This window comes from Sardina pilchardus, chromosome 14 (genome assembly GCF_963854185.1).
Source record: "Sardina pilchardus chromosome 14, fSarPil1.1, whole genome shotgun sequence".
Classification (NCBI taxonomy): Eukaryota; Metazoa; Chordata; class Actinopteri; order Clupeiformes; family Clupeidae; genus Sardina; species Sardina pilchardus.
In genome coordinates this window covers 23,124,015-23,142,332 of record NC_085007.1, presented here as the reverse complement: position 1 = coordinate 23,142,332, position 18,318 = coordinate 23,124,015, and the positions used below count along the sequence as shown (strand labels likewise).

Here is an 18,318-nt window from a genome sequence, read left to right as displayed (position 1 = left end):
AAGTGTTGTAGTCTCTAGAAGTTTCTAAAACACGGTATTCTAGATGCACTACTTGAAAATAGTTTCAAATAAAGTTTAAAAAGTCGAATAATAATACTACTATTAATAACACGAATACTTCTAAGAATGATAGTAATAATAACAACAATATAAATAATAACACTAACAATGAAAATAATGATTTTCCTTAATAACAAAAACATGAACGTACATGACTCTGTTAAAACTGAATACCGTGAATTACTGTAAATGCAAAGTGAACGGAGGAGTCTTTAAACATTTCACTGTAACACAAAGATCTCCGCTTTTGCTGTCTGTCGCCATCAAAAGTTGCACTCAAATATCCTCACTAAAGTAAGCAGTTACTCACAGCATTCTGTGCATAACACATTTCCAGCACATTGCAATTGCATTACAGCATTTTCTGTTAAATGTTTACCGACAAGTTAAAAATTGTAAACGGCGCTGACCCAGACCCCTTGAACGCACCTAAAGCACTCGCGCTAGGCAGTTGCCAGAGCAACCATTGTAAACAGTTGAAGGGAGCAGTGTTGACACAGGACGGTTTTGCAGTCTTGTTCACTTCTGTCGGTATCCTAACTTTCATTGCATCTACATTATTTTAGCTCCACGTTTTTCCTTAGAGCACTAACAAATTAACTCTGAAACGATGCCTGTGTCTCAAAAAGCAAAAAAGGTAAGTTAAGTTGACAATAGGTTAACTGTCCTGCATAGGCTACGTTAGCACTGTAACTTGCTCAAACTCAAAGTTGATGAGCTGAACCGTTTTTTTGAAATGATTGAGACATGTCAATAATTGAAAAGCATTAGGTAGAAGTAGCTATGACTAAGTTAGTAAAATATACCCTATCGTATACTCTTCTGATGTTTGTAGTGTGTGTGTGTGTGTGTGTGTGTGTGTGTGTGTGTGTGTGTGTGGGTGTGTGTGTGTGTGTGGGTGTGTGGGTGTGTTGTTCTACTGTTATGATGGCATAACGTGCTTTGCTCAATGTGATGGCAGAGATGTTATTTTATCTAATGTATGCTAACGTTAATAACGTTAATGACTAGTTAACTTTAACTACAGCTGGCTATAGACTCACATTTGAAATGGTTTTGGTTATGGTTTGGCACGTTTGGTAGCTTTATATTAGTTTATATTGTCTGAAATCACGTTAGTGATGCCCAGATGTGTTGAAATACAATTGGACTGACTTCCATTTTTGTAGGGGGCCGTGTCCCAGCCCAAGGCCGCTGCTTCAAAGGGAACCAAAACGGCAAGCAAGAAAAAGGTAAGCCATGTTAGGCAAGGAACTTCGTTGTGTTGGGGGTTTCAGTGACCAGTGCTCATGGTGATCCTCTGTGATTTATGGGTTAGGACGATGAGGACGGCCAAGACTTTGGTGATGGGGGTGAAGACTGGCTCCAAGGAAAAACTTTGGTGAAACCCCCTGACCAGCTAGACCTTACTGAAGCAGTGAGTATCAGAGGCACGAGGTATCACTGCGTGTGACATGGCCTGCATTCATTGTTGATGTACAGTAGGCTACCGGGTAATACTGATAACAACTCATCCTTGTCCTCTCTGTTCTTCAGGAACTGAAGGAGGAATTCACAAGGATCCTCACGGCCAACAATCCACATGCTCCACAGAATATTGTTCGCTACAGCTTCAAAGTAGGTTGTTTTTATTGTTTCTTTAAATCTTCCATCACATTCAAGTTACAAAATCAAAGTCATTGAACTAGGAAAGCACTCAGAGCACAAACCTCTGTCAAGCTTAACTCCAGACAGTGATACGGATCACTCCCAAAATGTAATCGTTTCTTTCTTGGGTCATTTCAGATCTTCCCTGAAAATGTAATCGAAATCCATCCATAACTTTTTGAATTGTCTTGCCAACAAACAAACAAACAAACAAACAGACAGACAGACAGACAGACAAACAAAACCCTGATGAAAACATAACCTCCTTGGCGGAGGTAATAACACTTCTCTGTTTCCAGGAGCGCTCTTACAAGACCATCAGTAGTGTTGACCAACTCGCAGTACACTTCGTCCTGGAGGGAAATCTTCTTCACAAGGACTCTGACGAAGCTCGCAGGCAAAGGGCCAAACAAGGTCTCCCAGAAGGTATGCGTCTCTTAGATAGGACATTCAGTCTGACAGGGACCACAGATGAATATTGAGAGAATAGCAGTCAGCACAAAAAGTGTCACTGAGCATTACAGTATAATATCCTGAATGGCTTTATTAGCCATTAGATCCACTGTTGTCGTGTGGTGGACTACATGTGCAGGGCTGTTATGTTCATGAAACATGGGTGTATGTGCATCGCAATAATACAGTTATATTACAGAGAAACCGGTGGACACTGCGGCAGCGGAGACAGATGAGGAGAAGGTGGAGACTCCGGTAATGAAGCCGAGGTTTTCACACTCGTTTCACGACCATTTATCATCATAAATCCCCAGAATTAAGCACAGAACGGTTGGCCCAGTGAAGTAGACACCCCATATATCATGCAATTAAAGTCTGACCTTTACAAAGGCACCATGTCTTCGATTTAAATATGCCATAATTCTCACATTGAAATGAGAATAATTCTTACAATAGTGTGCTGCCAGAAGATGATAGTTCATCTGTTTTAGAGTTTACAGTGAAAATAAGTGCAATTGCCAGATGTACAGAAGCTACACATTCGTTACCAGTTACACTTGTATTGATATCAGACTTAAGGCTGGCGCCCACTGGACACATACGCGGTGCGCAAGACAAGAAAAAAATTAGAACTTTGTTGTTTTTAACTGAGCAAAGCCCACTAGAAATGTCTGCTGTGCGGCAGCCGCGAAGGGTTAGAAAACTGTTCTAAAAACCTGCGCGTCAAGCTCACACCACTGAACTCCGTGTCCGGTGGGTGCCAGCCTTTATTATGCAATCAGTCTAGTCATTTTTTTTCTGCATTCTGCGTTGTATTTTCTTGCCTCAAGTAGAGACGATCTAAAACCTGTTCTGACCCTGCTGCACCTCCCCAGGGAGATGCAGGAGAGGAGGCGGGCGAGGACGGCGGCGCGGAGGAGAGGCCCGACAGCGAGGAGGTCAAGAGCGGCCAGAAGGAGCAGAAGAAGCTCACCAACCAGTTCAACTTCAGCGAGCGCGCCTCCCAGACCCTCAACAACCCCCTCAGGGTACGCTATACTGTAGCATCAGACCGCTCCTCCTCACAAAGAAAGAGCTTAGCAAGAGACAGTTTTTGCACTGATGAAATGTGAGTTATCACAAAGAAACAGTTAGCAGGAATTAGGAATGCTGTATGAATAGCTATACTTCATAGAAAGTTTTTTTTTTATTTTATCAAGTACTGTAATGAAAGCCCCATTGTTGAACACTGACTTTTATGAACTTGTGAACCTGGATAATGAATTGAAATGTTCGACGAGCCATCACTGGTGTAAGGAATATAAAGCCACTTTCAACCATTAGTGTGAGTCATTTAGTCTTAACAAATAAGACCATTTTTGCTGCATCTGTTCTACTCTGGCTGGGACTTTCCACTTCATATTTTTGTCATATTTTCCTCAGAGGGGCAGATTGCTCTCTCTGCTCCAAATCTCATTTCCATGCATACAATAGCTGCAGAGAGGTGACTGTGACATTTAATATCACTACCCATACATATTCATGCGTATGATTCAGTAGCACCATCCACCCCGTATCGCCGTAAGTATTGTTCAGCAGAATGGCGACGAGGGAGGGAATGTTTCATACAACGTAAGCCATCTGTGACTGCGCTGTGATCATGGGAACGAGTCAACATGATTTATGCTGCATTAGTGTTAAGTAAGACAAAATAATGCCCCAGGTTTTGCACAAAGACAATGTGTTCTCCCCGAAAGCATTTATAAGGCTAAGCAATGCTTTGTAGACTGTCAAATGATGGGCTTGTAAAAGTTTTCTGGGCGAGGTGTTGCACTGGGACTGATATTTGGATCCCTTCACAGACTCTCTCTCTCTCTCGAGTGTGCCATTGCCTGAGCATTAAACATTTATGACATTCTTGAAATGACATTCATAAAGAACCGAGATGTGCTTAAGTCTTTTTTCTTTGCTTAAGGAGAGGGAATGTCAGACGGAACCCCCTCCTCGTGCAAACTTCTCAGCCACAGCCAATCAGGTGAGACTACGGATGACTCCTGGTGGTAGGGCTTAATAAGACAGAATGAGTGATGCCACAGTTTTAAGAGATAGTAATGGCCAGTTTTTATTGTCTTGTATCTCATCCTATCTGCAACAGAATTGTCCCTTTTCCAAAGAGATATCGCATTCCAGGAAAATGTCTCTATTGTCTTTTCCACTGAATCATTCCATTTGTCCTCAGTGGGAGATCTATGATGCTTATTTGGAGGAGCTGCAGAAGCAGGAGAAGAATAAGGAGAAGCAGAAAGCTCAGCCCACTAAGAAAGAGGAGGACAAAGGCAAGAAGAAGATGATGATGGTAGAAATGCAGGTGAGCTCACCTGTGTGTGTGTGTGTGTGTGTGTGTGTGTGTGTGTGTGTGTGTGTGTGTGTGTGTGTGTGTGTGTGTGTGTGCGGCAGAGAATGTGGCCGTAAATGTGTGTTTGTCTGTTTGTTTACCTGTGTGTGTGTGTGTGTGTGTTAGAAAGAGAGAGAGAGAGAGAGAGAGAGAGAGAGAGAGAGAGAGAGAGAGAGAGAGAGAGGCGGGGGGAGAGAGAGAGAGAGTGTGAATGTGTCTGAATATCTGAGTGTGTGTCTGTTTGTGTGCATTAGTGTGTCTTTGTGTTTTTATTGATGACACCAGTTGATCTGCAATTTAGTACCTCACCTCAAGAGACTCGAAGCTGAATAATAAACTAAAACCAGTGCCGTGTGGATTCCCCCTCGGGTCATTTTGGCATCCGCATGAGAGAAGTGTAAAATTACAAATGAAACACAAGAGGCGGCTTCTCTGTATGTGTGTCAAGTCGAAGCGTGACTGCTCACAGCAAACTGTGAAATCCTAATGTAACACATGCACGTGAGTTTGAGGAATTGCTATGGGTCTAGACAGGACATGAAATCATGCATTATTCAGTGCAATCCCCACACAGTTACTGTTGGAGAAAAACAACATTCATGGCCCTAAAGTAGCCTATAATCTATGGCGCGTTATGTTTTACCAACAGTAAGACAAATATATCAGCATGACTCAGTGAAGTGATAGCATAACCACAGACTAAGACTAGAAAAGCACTCAGAGAGAGCAGACCTCCGCCAAGCGAAAAACATAACCGCCTCCTGGATCAAGATGGTGATATGGATCATTCCCAAAATGTATTCTTTGCTTTCTTGGGTCATTTCAGACCTTCCCTGAAAATTTAATCGAAATCCATCCACAATTGTTTTAGTTATCTTGTGAACAAACCAACCAACAAACAAACAAACAAACAGACAAACAAACCCAGACAAAAACATAACCTCCTTGGCAGAGGTAATAATAATCTGAGTTATCCCTATGTGGTGTGAGGAGATCACACACCACTGTGCCAGAGTAAGTCAGAATTCTCAGAAGCTCTGACAAGAGCCTCTGACGCAAGGCCAGCGTAATGGTCAGTCCAGCGGGGTAATAGCCACTTGTTCTTCTCTCGTCGGTGACAGAGTGATGACATCAGTAAAGTGGCAAAGGCCACAAAGATCGTGGAGCGCATGGTCAACCAGAACACTTTTGACGACATTGCCCAGGGTATGTCCACTTTTTCCTGTTTCTCTCCCTCGGCCACTACCGGCTCGTTTGATTGGTCGATCTGAATAATTTGTCCTGATGTGCCACTGCTTCCAGACTTGAGTGAATGAGTCAGTGCTCTCTGTCTCCTGTTTGCGTGTCTCCAGACTTCAAGTACTTTGAGGACGCCTCGGACGAGTTCCGGGACCAGGAGGGCACTCTGCTGCCACTGTGGAAGTTCCAGTATGACAAAGCCAAGAGACTGGCTGTCACCGCCCTCTGCTGGTTGGTCTATGCAATCACAAATCAAATCACATTAAGTACATGTGTACCTGTAAAGCGCTTATAACAATAATATAATATGTTAACTTGTTTAAGGTGGAAGTCTTATCTGTTATGGCCAATTTGGATAAAGTGCTGCTTAAAACTGATCATTCAATGTATTCTAAATTGTCATCCTTTAGGAGTGAAAACTACAGAGATCTGTTTGCCGTGGGCCTTGGGTCGTGTAAGTTGCACTAAACCAGTCCCCTAATAAATTACATGATAAAGATGTGTTTGTGGTGGCCATTTTCCTGTTCCAAGGTTTATAAATTTGATTGTAGCCACTTTATGGTAAAATGAGCTTATCAAGGCTGAAAGGAAACATGATCCTCATGAGAGAGGCTTCCAGTATGAAAGACATTCACCACATCTCTCTCTCTGTCTTTCTCTCTCTGTCTCTCTCTGTCTCTCTCTCTCTCTCTCTCTGTCTCTGCCTCTCTCTCCATCTCTCTGGGCAGATGACTTTACTAAACAGGGCCGAGGCATGCTGCTGTTCTACTCGCTGAAGAACCCCACCTACCCGGAGAACACGTACCTCACCACGTCCGGCATCATGTGCCTGGACATCCACCCGCGCATCTCCTACCTGGTGGCCGTGGGCTTCTACGACGGCTGCGTGGGCGTCTACAGCCTGAAGGAGGAGAGCAGCCAGCCCATCTACAAGAGCACGGCCAAGTCCGGCAAACACACTGACCCCGTCTGGCAGGTGTGTGTGTGTGTGTGTATGTGTGGTTTTCAGAGGGTGGCAGAACGTGTGTGTACACAAATCACATCTAACAGACACATAATCTGACTAGGCTGGTGTGTGTGTGTGTGTGTGTGTGTGTGTGTGTGTGTGTTTGTGTGTGTGTGTGTGTGTGTGTGTGTGTGTGTGTGTGTGTGTGTGTGTGTGTGTGCGTGTGTGTGTGTGTGTGTGTGTGTGTCTGTGTGTGTCTATTTGTCTGTCTCTCTGTGTGTCTGTGTTGTTTTTGTGTTTGTGTGCAAGTGTGTCTGTGAGGACATTTCCATGTGTCTGTTTGTCATCCAGATGGCTCTAGTTAATGCCTTGTGTCCCATCATCAGTATCAAGATTAAACAACGCTCTTTGACTTTGATCAGGGCATAAAAGGCTGCCATGGTGCTTAGTTACCTAGTTTGAAGTCATGAAACCACTGGAAAAAGCTCCTGATTAAAAGAATGGCTTTGCAAAAAAAATATCTCATCCATCTTTAAAGGGAAAAAAATAACAAAATGACAGAAAAACAAGACATTTGCCCTTGGACTTTTTGTCTCTCAGGTGTTGTTTTGGTTGAGATCAAAATGACCCACAGACTCCAGACTGAATTTGAGGAAGAAGTTCAACTTCAGTGTTTTAATTTGTGGCAATGGTTCCTCCAATGTTCTTGGACCAGATTGATTTTTCCCTGACGTATTCTGTGGAGAGAATGGCTTCTTTTATGGACCAAGAAAGGTCCACCATCTTGGCAAAGCATGAAAAGTGCAGTGTCCGGAAGCTTCTGTGCGTTTGGGCTTATAGTAATGTACTGGGTGGTCTGGTTGTGTAACAGGTGCGCTGGCAGAATGATGACATGGACCACAATCACAACTTCCTCTCTGTGTCGTCAGATGGCAGAGTAGTGTCCTGGACCCTGGTCAAGGTGAGACAACACCTTGTGCTTTGATCCTGTGCTGTGTTTTGTAAGCTCTGGCTACTAAGCAGTCTGTGTTCTGTGCATCTGTGTGTGTGTGTGTGTGTGTGGGTGTTGATTGTGACTGCAGAATGAGCTGGTGTATACAGACATCATTAAGCTGTCCTTAGAGGGCCCACCGTCAGATGGGACAGAAGGCATGCAGCTGCCAACCATGGGTAAGACAACTGTGCTCTCTCTCTCTCTCTCTCTCTCTCTCTCTCTCTCTCTCTCTCTCTCTCTCTCTCTCTCTATCTCTCTCTCTCTCTCTCTTTCTCTCCCTCTCTCTCTCACACACACACACACACACACACACACACACACACACACACACACACACACACACACACTCACACACACACACACACACACACACACACACACACACACACACACACACAAACAAACATGCTGAGTTTCAATCCTACTTATTAATGTGAATTCGGACCATTCAAATTGGATTGGATTAAAAAAATATATATAATAAAATTCTTCCACGTCAAATAAGAAATGAATTTGCTAGAGGGGGGTGGATGAAGTGCTGAGTGGCGTAGGCTGTAATGTGACTAAGCTAGATGGAAATGGGTTTACTCACATTAAATCAAAAGTCTTGATCCCACAGCTGTTCACAACTCTCTTGATGCAGAGAATGTCCATTTTTAATTGCCAGTGCACAGCAGATGGAAGTACACAAAGACTCCCATTTCGTTTAGCCAGATTCTCATAAACGTGCGTGAAATATGCCAACCAGTTGGATGGAAATCCAGCTGCAGACTCTTATTGCAAAAGCTAGCTCTCTCAGTCAGGTGTGTTATTAGATGAGCCAGAGGCCTTAACGTGACCGTGTGAATTGCCCTCATGCCGCCCATCTTCCCTCACTGACCACATCGGTCAGGCAGTAATATCCGCTCTCTCCTCCTCCTCCTCCTCCTCCGCGGTGAGAGATTATCGCTCCTCCAGCACCTCAGATGCACTTTTATTGGAACCTCTCTCCCATTAAGAGGCTCATTCAGGTCAGGTCCGCAGCTTAATCTCCGTCCGTGGGCAGATCAGAGGGATGAGAAAGTGGGAGAAAGAGCTCAGGGAGAGGAGGAGGAGGAGGAGGAGGAGGAGGAAGGAGGAGGAGGACGAGATCCAGTCTGGGGTTGTCGGCAGCGGTGCTGAGTGACCGCTGACAGGAGACAGGGCCAGCGCCCACGGAAATGGACGTCCTGGATAGCCGGGCGTCCAGCTGGCAGCGCTGGCATCGGATTTCTGTCGTCCGCTCCATACGTTACAGATGGGCTTGGCCGTGCGCCAGGGGCATATTGCTGAAGCGAGGGAAAACTCTGTTTTCCTGTAATATTCACAATGTGGTTATAAATGGATTCAGAGGCCAATTATTATGCTTTTAGCCGTACTGTGATTAGAGGTTTGCTGATTGCGACAGGAATGAAGTCGACCTACCTCCCTCAACCTTTCTGTTCAGTATGTGTTTATTTATTTGGTTGTTTATTTGCACACCTGCTTTTTTATGTGTCCTTTAGCCTGCGGCACATCGTTTGACTTCCATAAGCAGATTGACTACCTGTTCCTGGTTGGCACAGAAGAAGGAAAGATCCACAAGGTGAGCCATAACTATTTGTAAGCACACGGCATCTTGCTGACCCTCTGTAAGCATTTAAAGAACTTTACTGCTACAAAGCTGACCAGAGCAGAACTACTACAAAGGGGGCCTCACCTTTACTTTCCTTTTTCTGTGTGTGTGTGTGTGTGTGTGTGTGTGTGTGTGTGTGTGTGTGTGTGTGTGTGTGTGTGTGTGTGTGTGTGTGTGCGCGTGCGTGCGTGCGTGCGTGTGTGTGTGTTTCCCTTCTGTGAGACCACCGTTTCATCTGTTTTCTGCAACCAGCGGCAGAGTAGCTTTAGTCCTGTCAGCTGGCAGGCCCATCTACCCCTTGGGGATGCGAGGAAGCACTTTGTTTAGTAGAACTAAAAGCTCCCACTCTTATCTCATCATACAAACACACACACACACACACACACACACACACACACACACACACACACACGCACACACCACACACACACACACACACACACACACACACACACACACACACACACACACACACACACACACACACACACACACACACACACACGCACGCACACATATACATGTGTATGGATTTAAGTGTGATGACTCAGGCATGGAGTGGCAAGAGATGAATAGCCCATAGAAAGCAGGCAGGCAGGCCAATGCATCACAGCCAGTTATGTGTGCTGTAGACATGTGTGGGTAGAACCCCGAGTATGAGCAAGCACACACAGATCCTGACACATGTGCAAACTCATAAACAAATATACACGTATTCATAGTACACATGTACTGTGTGTGCACACATCTGCACAGGTCCACAAACAGGTCAGTTGCTAGGTTACGGGTATGCAGGTGAGTCACGCCGCTACGTCTGGCATTTTGTTTTTTATTTAATTTTATAATGATTTTCAGAATTTTATGAATTGTGTTCTGTTTTTGTTTGTAGTCTTTAAGTCAAGAGTAATCGCTTTACGTAGCTGTTATTTTTAGGACATTCTGCCTTAATGTTAGTAATATAAGCCAATTGTTCGGCCTGCCTCAGGCTACCTTAGCATTCGTTTATTCATTCATCTATTGAGATGAAGAGTTTTGTCTAGATCTTAGACTGCTCCAGTCTGCGAGATCTGGTGCTGCCTTCCTGAAGTCTGGACTACTGCTGATACAAAGCTACTCCTCCAGTGCCATTCGTTCCAGAAAAAAATGAAATGGATTATCTACATATATGCATTTCTGTCCGTTTTTTCTTTTTTTATGGGGGAATACTTATTTGACTTTTTTCAGGAAAGTGAATTTAAGGTCAGTTGTCTGATGGAAAAACTTTCCTAAACAATAATAGTAGTTAAATAACCCCGTGGCAGTGTGTGACCGCAATAAAACCCAAATGCCACATCTAAATGGCTTGCGTGAGTGAGAAGTTAATAGTCTCTGCGCTCAGGAGACATCCATGGGGCCAGCATCAGCCCGGAGCACTACTAGACTCTCCTCCGAAAGGTTTCAGACCAACTCTTGTGTCAGTGTGAGATAGGGGATGGCTACTTGCTCAATATATCTCCCTGCCTCCCTGACACACACACATTTATATCGAAAGCTACTGGACAGATGCCAAACACAGTGAGAGTCAACCTCACATGCGTGCACACACACACACACACACACACACACACACACACACTTAGTCACTCTCCCTGCACCAGTCTGGGAGTGCCATGACAGGTCATTTAAGGCATCCCACAGTAGATTTATCCTCCCAATTTCCTCCCCGGGCCGCCTGTGCCTCGCGGCGCTTGACGGCAGACTGACAGGGCTCTGGCTAAGCCAGGGAGACACGCGCACGTCTGCAGTCACACTTCAGGGGACCTGTCCGTCTCCCGGGATATAGTCGCCTCCGTGTTTCAGCCCCTGCCAACGTGTCCGTCTCGGGGCGAGGTGGGCTTTGTAGGGCTAGTTTATCAACCGGGCTGTGCTGTCCACTCTGACTGCTTGGACAGTCTGCAAGCTCGCATTCGCTTCCAGTCATTTGGAGAAGAGATATAAACAATGAGAATATGTTACTCTTTTTCACAGGATTCTTTTGAAAGATAAGTAAGGGCAGTCTTAGGATATCTCAGCGTAGGCTTCAGATACCAGACACCTGCACGGTACAGTATATTAAGTCATTTCACTGTCATGGTGAAAAACAGAGCGTATTCGTTTGGAATGCATTATGGGATGCTTGCTACCCATGAATCCTTTAAAAAACATCCTGGGCCTGATGAGTTAGAGCCTGCATGGAATTCTGAGCGCTTGATTAAGCTCCGTAAAAAGTCTCAACGCTCTGCTGCACTTCAGAGCCCAACAAATTGTTTCATTGTTTGCAGGTGCACCACCAGGCCTTTTGCTGTAATTAGCTCAGTGAGCATTTTGTATGCTCTTTAGGATCCTTTCTCTTGCAGTGTAACTGGGGTTGCTTAACACGTTGTTTGAATGTTTTATGAGCAAAATGCTGACGTCACTGGATGCATCTCTTTAATGTCGTTGAGGCGTTTTCGTTATATCGAGACTTTTCTCTCACATCAGTAGTCAATCGACAGAGGAAGCTTTTACCACAGCAGCCATCCTGGAGACAGACAGATCTCCGTTAAAAAGTCTTTTATGGGCATCAATGATTGGATATGACGTCTGTGTACTGTGTGTGTGTGTGTGTGTGTGTGTGTGTGTGTGTGTCTTCTCTCTTTAACCACCTCACTGCTACTGTTCTCTCTCTCTCTCTCTCTCTCTCTCTCGCTCGCTCTCTCTCAGTGCTCCAAAGCGTACTCCAGCCAGTTCCTCCAGACGTATGATGCCCACAACATGGCAGTGGACGCGGTCAAGTGGAACCACTTCCACCCCAAAGTCTTCATCTCCTGCAGCTCTGACTGGACCGTCAAGATCTGGGACCACACCATCGAGTATGCACACACACACCCACCTACACATACACACACACACACACACACACACACACACACACACACACACACACACACACACACACACACACACACACACACATATTAGATAAATAGATAAATAGCTACATTTCTGAATGCATATTATACACTCTACATATTATACATCTTTTTGCACTAAAAAAAATAATGAAGCTGTGCACACAGACATATGACTCCATGCATGCAGATGTAGTATATAGATACTGACAGATGTTTCACTTATGGTTGAAAGGGTGGGAATCTCTTGCTCGAGGGTGATGGTGTGTGTGGACATTGTGTAACAGACACTAACCACATGTGTCCCTGAAGCTAAATCACACACACGTGAAAATGCTTTGCATTTCTCTCTTCTGGGTGGAATCACTCTATAGGCCTTCCACAAGTCACTGTGGCGTGTGTAATCATTCTGTCACTCTGGTTATTTGTCACAGTGATTTGTCACTGTAATTGTTTTAAAGGGGAAATAGCCATGAGTGGCTCTCTGTAATTACTCAGTCTCTCTGACAGCCCTTTATGCTTTGCTTGATTGGTGATGCTGCAATACGCCCGCCACCCTCGTCGAGCTATTATTGTGCACCGCCTCAGCCGGCCAGCAGGGGGCTCTAATGCCATGCCAAACTATTGGAGCAGATAGATAGCCACCCAGTGTGTCGTCCTGAAAGTGGATATTCTTCTCAGTTTTCTATTGAAATGAGTGGATGTGTACTCTGTTTTGGTATTCTGCTCCTCATCCAAAAAGCATCAGTGTTTGAAATTGATGTGTTATAACGCCATGTTCAAAGCTAAATAGTAGCACACCAATTTGGGGGATTTTGTATGTGGTCCAAATGCGCATCTAAATAGAAGAATTGCATGACATGTACTGACAACCATTAAAAAGCATAACCTTGATGATCATGTGGGAAATGGACAGCCAAAGAATGGTCTGAATGGTGACTAAGTGTCTTCCAAAACATCTCCACAGAGAGGTGCCCTTTAAGAACACGGCGTTCTACATTTTGTCACATGTAGATTTATCACATAATTTGCTTAATTGTCTGCTCATTTGCAATGCATCTCAGACTGAGACATCGTTTAGGCGTTTATTTAAATGGTAGTTTAACAAGGCATAAAGGACTTTTGTTTTAAGGTTGGAAAATCAATTATGTTTTACTTCCAAAGGTCCTTCAACCTTGCGTTAATGTATTGCAGATACGCTAGATATTCTTCTGGACATACAGTATGTTCTTGCAGCTAGTGTGACAGCCAATCAATTACTCTTTGTTTCTTACTTCATAACTCCCTTCATAACAGAGGCTAGGTGTTGGCAATGCTTATTTGTCCTACGACTGTGTTGTGAATGCAAGATGGCTGCTAAATAAGATTAAAGCAAAGTAACGATATTAGAATCTGCCATCAAAACGTTAGATCAGATAAAATGCTCATTACAGTATCAATTTGTCCCGTATCCAAATACGTTGACAGATTTGATTATGCTCTGATATCACATTCACTCCGCCGTAGCCTACTGTGGGCTGACAGAGAACAGCTGTTGTCCTCCTCCGTGTGTCAGTGGAGTCTCGCTAAAGACAGATGCAGAACTGACGCTTCGCCGAGGCTTTTTCTCCCCTCGGATCTTTAACCCCTGATGTTATTTAGTAGCTGGCCGACTAGCACGCTGTCTTGCTCCAGCCTGATGGATGGGGTTTTATGGTTGGAGCCAGGAGCCAGGACCTGGCAGTGGGGGAGCCAGAGTCGGAGTTGGAGAAAAGAACGAGCGAGAAAGGAGAGAAAAGAGAGAGAGAGAGGAGAGAGAGAGAGTGATAGAGAGAGAGAGAGAGTGTGAGAGAGAGAGAGAGAGAGAGAGTTGAGTAAACCTGGGGGCTACTGGACTGACACAGTTCTTCAGGCCATAAGTCTCTACGCCCAGTAGCAGTGTTCCATAAATCACAAGTCCACCAATCAAGCTGGAGGAGTGACTCACTCTGCTGGTGGAGTGGGAGAACGGAGCCGTGGCCCACGGGTGCTTTATGCGCTCAACCGGCCAAGAGAATTTAGCGCGGGGTCGACGGCTACGTCCATACCCGTCAGAGTGGCTGAAAGTGACCTACTGTTGGGGTTATTGCCTTGAGGTCAGCCGCTAGGCTAACGATTAAAAGGGCCCTGACAGCGCCGAGGTAAACAAAGTGTCGTGATTAAAAAAAAAAGAGAGAGACAGAGACAGAGAGAGAGAGAGAGAGAAAGAGAGAGAGAGAGGCATAATTAAAATAATGAAAGTGGGTCACAGACCTGTGTGAATCCCTCTAATGGCTTTTCCTGAGCAAAATGAGAATGGGGAGGGCAACACAGCGCCACTGAGTCATGTTGGCCCTGCTAAAGATGTCTGTGTGTGTCCTCAGACCGAGTCACACACACTCATCTGAACCGGCACAAGTCCTTGGCCCCGGCGACTTTCTCTTCTGTTTTGTTTGCTTTTGTTTTCCGCATTGTCGCTCTTCTCGAAAGGCTAATCTGACGGCGTGCGTCACACAGTCATGATCGCACCTCTCTCTGCCCTGGGCTCCCTAAACGAGGCAGAGCGCGCAAATGAAAAGAGCTTATTAAGCCGGCTAATGAATGGCTTTAGAGGGTGTGTGTACACAAGCCTTTGACACGGCAGGCTTTAATGAGAGAGACTCTCTGAATTCTGGATCTAACCCCCCTGCCCCCCAACACCCCCCCCCTCTCTCAGTGCCCCAGACCCAAAAAAGGCTCGGGAGAGAGGGAGAGAGGGAGAGAGAGAGAGAGAGAGAGAGAGAGAGAGAGAGAGAGAGAGAGAGAGAGAGAGAGAGGGAGGGAAAGAGAGAGAGACTTGGCTCGGCACCGCGCGTCGGGGAGAGCCGAGCTGGCCATTAGTGCGCTAAGGACGGAGGGGAGCGGCGGTGGAGGCGGCGGTGGTCAGGGGCACAAGGTGCCGCGTGTGTGCGGAGGTAATGAGGAAGAGGCACGCGGGCACGGCCCATCTGTCTGCTCACCTGTCTGATTAACGCGCCCACGCGGGCACGGCGGAAGCGGCATCATGGGGAGCCCGTGGGGATCATCGTCGGATACCCCCCCCCCTCCGATACCCCCCCCCCCCTGCTTTCTTGCTCTCTTTTCTCCAGCGTGTTTTTTTCTTTTCCTCACAGGTTTTATCTCTCGCTTTTTTCCTCTCCCGTGCCCTGTTGGATTCTGTTTGCCGTGGTTCTCCCCGTCTCCTTCTCCGTATGCCGGGGCGGGAACAAGGGCTCCCTTTCAGCACGGAGGGAACAGACGGAACAGTGTATGGTGGAGGCTCAGGCTGTGGTGTAGGCCTCAGCTGGAGCCTTCTCTGTTCTGCCTGTCTCTTTCTCCATTTTCTCTCTCTATCCTTCTCTCCATCTCTCTCTCTCTCTATCCATCTCTCTCCTTCTCTCTCCATCTCTCTCCTCTCTCTCCATCTCTCTCTCTCTCCATCTCTCCCCATCTCTCTCTCTCTCTCTCTCTCTCTCTCTCCCACCCACCTCACCCAGCAGATAACAGAATCTGCTGCATCTGCTCCCCCCATCCCAAGGACTAAACTGAGTGGGAAAGTCGGGCCATTCATAGCACTGCAGTGTGACTCGTGAATACTGTCATTTTCAGGGAGTAGATGGCAACGTTACATGAATGTTTCATCTGTTTGTTGAACTACCCATGTATCGCATCGTCGTCATGGCCAGACTAGTGATATGCTTGGAATGTGCAATTTGATGTTGCCATTCAGGTTGTTTGAGATATAAAAGATATTGCGTTGTGAAGCACTTAATGTTCTCTCTGTAATTACCGTGCCATTGTACAATTATTGCCTCATCCTCACAGTTATTTGAGCTGAGAGATGCTTCAGAGAGCTAGCGCGTATGCATTGCCCTCTGATCCACTCACTGATATTGGCATGCACATACTGTACTGGACAGTTTCTGCAGAAGTGAATGGGCTGTGCACTAAGGTACCTGCATTGTTAAAGTGAAGGACTCTCATTGTCTAATGTCACCATGTCACACAAGTGGGGCTCATTTGCATTTTAATCACATCCAGAGTGATGAAACAGCGTTTGATTTTGGCTCCAGACAGGGCTGTTTGTTTGAACACCAGCTTAATGGCTCAATCCTTCCGACAGCTCTTTCCCCTAACTTAATGAGAGTCAGATCTGAGACGGATCGTTATCAAACCGAAGATATTTTTTATTTATTTATTTATTTATTTTAAAGCGATCCCAATTTATCTCAACGCGTTTGCGGATCAGTTAGGTATCATCTGAGACGTGAGCAAGTTGAAAGTCCGAGGCGAGGAGTTCAAGTTTAGAAATCGTGCACGTTGCTTGACATTTAGCTCATCCTCCTCTGGGATTTTTTTTTTTTTTTTTTTTTTTAATTAACGAATCGACTGATTGCCAGCAACTTCTTGTTCAACAGCCCATCTCCATCCCACAGCCACATCACCGCGTGAATAGCTTTTTTGTGCTGGTCGTTCCGCCCCCCTTTAACACCATCTGTTTGGATCTGCCTTGAATGTGGGTGGCAAAGGGCTCCGACTATTGCTTGCCTGCCACTGCAGTAGCAGCAGCAGGGTCTCTGGACGGTGTTCCGCTCACAGCTGCGGCGGTGTGGAGAGGTCCACCTGTAATAAGCCTCATTAATGCACCCTGAGAGGATGTGGACATGGCCTTTATGTGGACACAGTGGTGGCTAGAGTACATCTTGCGCCCATATGGTCCGGTTCAAGGTTCACACATGAGTCATTTTTATTGGTTATCATTTCTCTGTATGTATATGATGTGGATAGCGTCACAGCTAATTAATTTTCTCTCTCCACAGCACGCCCATGTTCACCTTTGACCTTAACTCGGCGGTGGGGGACGTGGCCTGGTCTCCGTACTCGTCCACAGTGTTCGCCGCCGTCACTACCGACGGGAGGGTGAGTGACCAATCCGATTCCCTACTGCCGGACACCCCCAGCTGGACATTTGTTTATTCAGTAAAGCCGGTGCTGGGTAAACAAATAGCGTGCGTGCGACAGAGGGAAAATGCTTTAGGGTTGGGTTGCTTTAAGACTGTTCAAAATGCAAAACTGCTCAGAACATGAAAGCTGTCCTTTCTTCTCGAGCAGAGTGGAGATGATAACTTTCAAACAAGTCGTCATCAGGCGTCTTAATCACCCTCGCCAGCTGTACTTTAAACACCCTCTTCCCCCCCACCCCCCCACCCCAAAAACACACACATCCCTCCAGCCACAGCAGGCCAGCATCTAGACAGATCACAGAGGCACAATCAGTGGCCTCATCAAAGACACAGGGCTGTTGCTTTGGGACACTGATTGGGGTATTATTTGCTGGATAAGGCATAATTGTCCGCATAGAGCGTAGACTTAGAAGCCCATTTAGACCAGCGGCCACCTGTCCGTGCACAAACATACAGTACAGTCACTCTCAGATATGGAGACATGGACACACATACATTAGAGACACATATAACAAAGGCTTAAACATTCACACATGCACACACAGCGGATGCTAACGTGGAATAACACACTCATTCACACACGCATGCACTAAACACTCTCTTAGTATTCCTACCTGTCCATGTGTCCCTCTATGACACACAGACACACACACACACACACATGCACGGACGCACACACACACACGCACACACGCACACGCACGCGCACACACACACACACACAAATACAAGGAAATGATCAATCCTTGATTGCTTGGTGTTTCCCTCCCAGAATTGATTCCCTTCATAACTGATCTCCGAGTCGACGGTTTGATTATCTATTTTCTGTTGCCGGCGGGTTGCCTCTGAGGGTTTCCTCCACCTGAAAGGTTCATTACGGAGGCCTTGGCTGCCTAAGGCTCGATGCCGCGTCGAGGAGAATCGGTAGCATTTCAGCGAAATGCCAAATTGCTTGCGCTGGCACTCCCGCCGAGTACCGGGGAAGGTCTGCTAGAGCTAGAACAAGACAATAGCAACACACCCAGATGTTGTCTGAATATAAATGATGGGACACGCCATTTTAAAAGGCAGGTGTATTGTATTG

At 45.8% G+C, this 18,318-nt stretch overlaps 1 protein-coding gene across 1 annotated transcript in view; it reads left to right on the top strand.

Annotated features, from left to right (window-relative positions):
* The first annotated feature begins 530 nt into the window (after positions 1 to 530).
* The window catches only part of dnai1.2 (dynein, axonemal, intermediate chain 1, paralog 2), a 33,528-nt gene continuing 15,740 nt past the window's right edge, over positions 531 to 18,318 (top strand). Inside the window, exons 1-18 of the mRNA XM_062553914.1 lie at positions 531 to 697; positions 1,230 to 1,292; positions 1,379 to 1,477; positions 1,597 to 1,677; positions 2,007 to 2,133; positions 2,360 to 2,415; positions 3,036 to 3,188; positions 4,115 to 4,174; positions 4,379 to 4,507; positions 5,656 to 5,740; positions 5,887 to 6,004; positions 6,184 to 6,227; positions 6,502 to 6,749; positions 7,591 to 7,680; positions 7,802 to 7,889; positions 9,237 to 9,316; positions 12,068 to 12,216; positions 17,091 to 17,190. Of these exons, the coding sequence (XP_062409898.1) occupies positions 671 to 697; positions 1,230 to 1,292; positions 1,379 to 1,477; positions 1,597 to 1,677; positions 2,007 to 2,133; positions 2,360 to 2,415; positions 3,036 to 3,188; positions 4,115 to 4,174; positions 4,379 to 4,507; positions 5,656 to 5,740; positions 5,887 to 6,004; positions 6,184 to 6,227; positions 6,502 to 6,749; positions 7,591 to 7,680; positions 7,802 to 7,889; positions 9,237 to 9,316; positions 12,068 to 12,216; positions 17,091 to 17,190 (1,797 nt within the window). The 5' untranslated portion in view covers positions 531 to 670. The remainder of the gene's footprint in view (positions 698 to 1,229; positions 1,293 to 1,378; positions 1,478 to 1,596; positions 1,678 to 2,006; positions 2,134 to 2,359; positions 2,416 to 3,035; positions 3,189 to 4,114; positions 4,175 to 4,378; positions 4,508 to 5,655; positions 5,741 to 5,886; positions 6,005 to 6,183; positions 6,228 to 6,501; positions 6,750 to 7,590; positions 7,681 to 7,801; positions 7,890 to 9,236; positions 9,317 to 12,067; positions 12,217 to 17,090; positions 17,191 to 18,318) is intronic.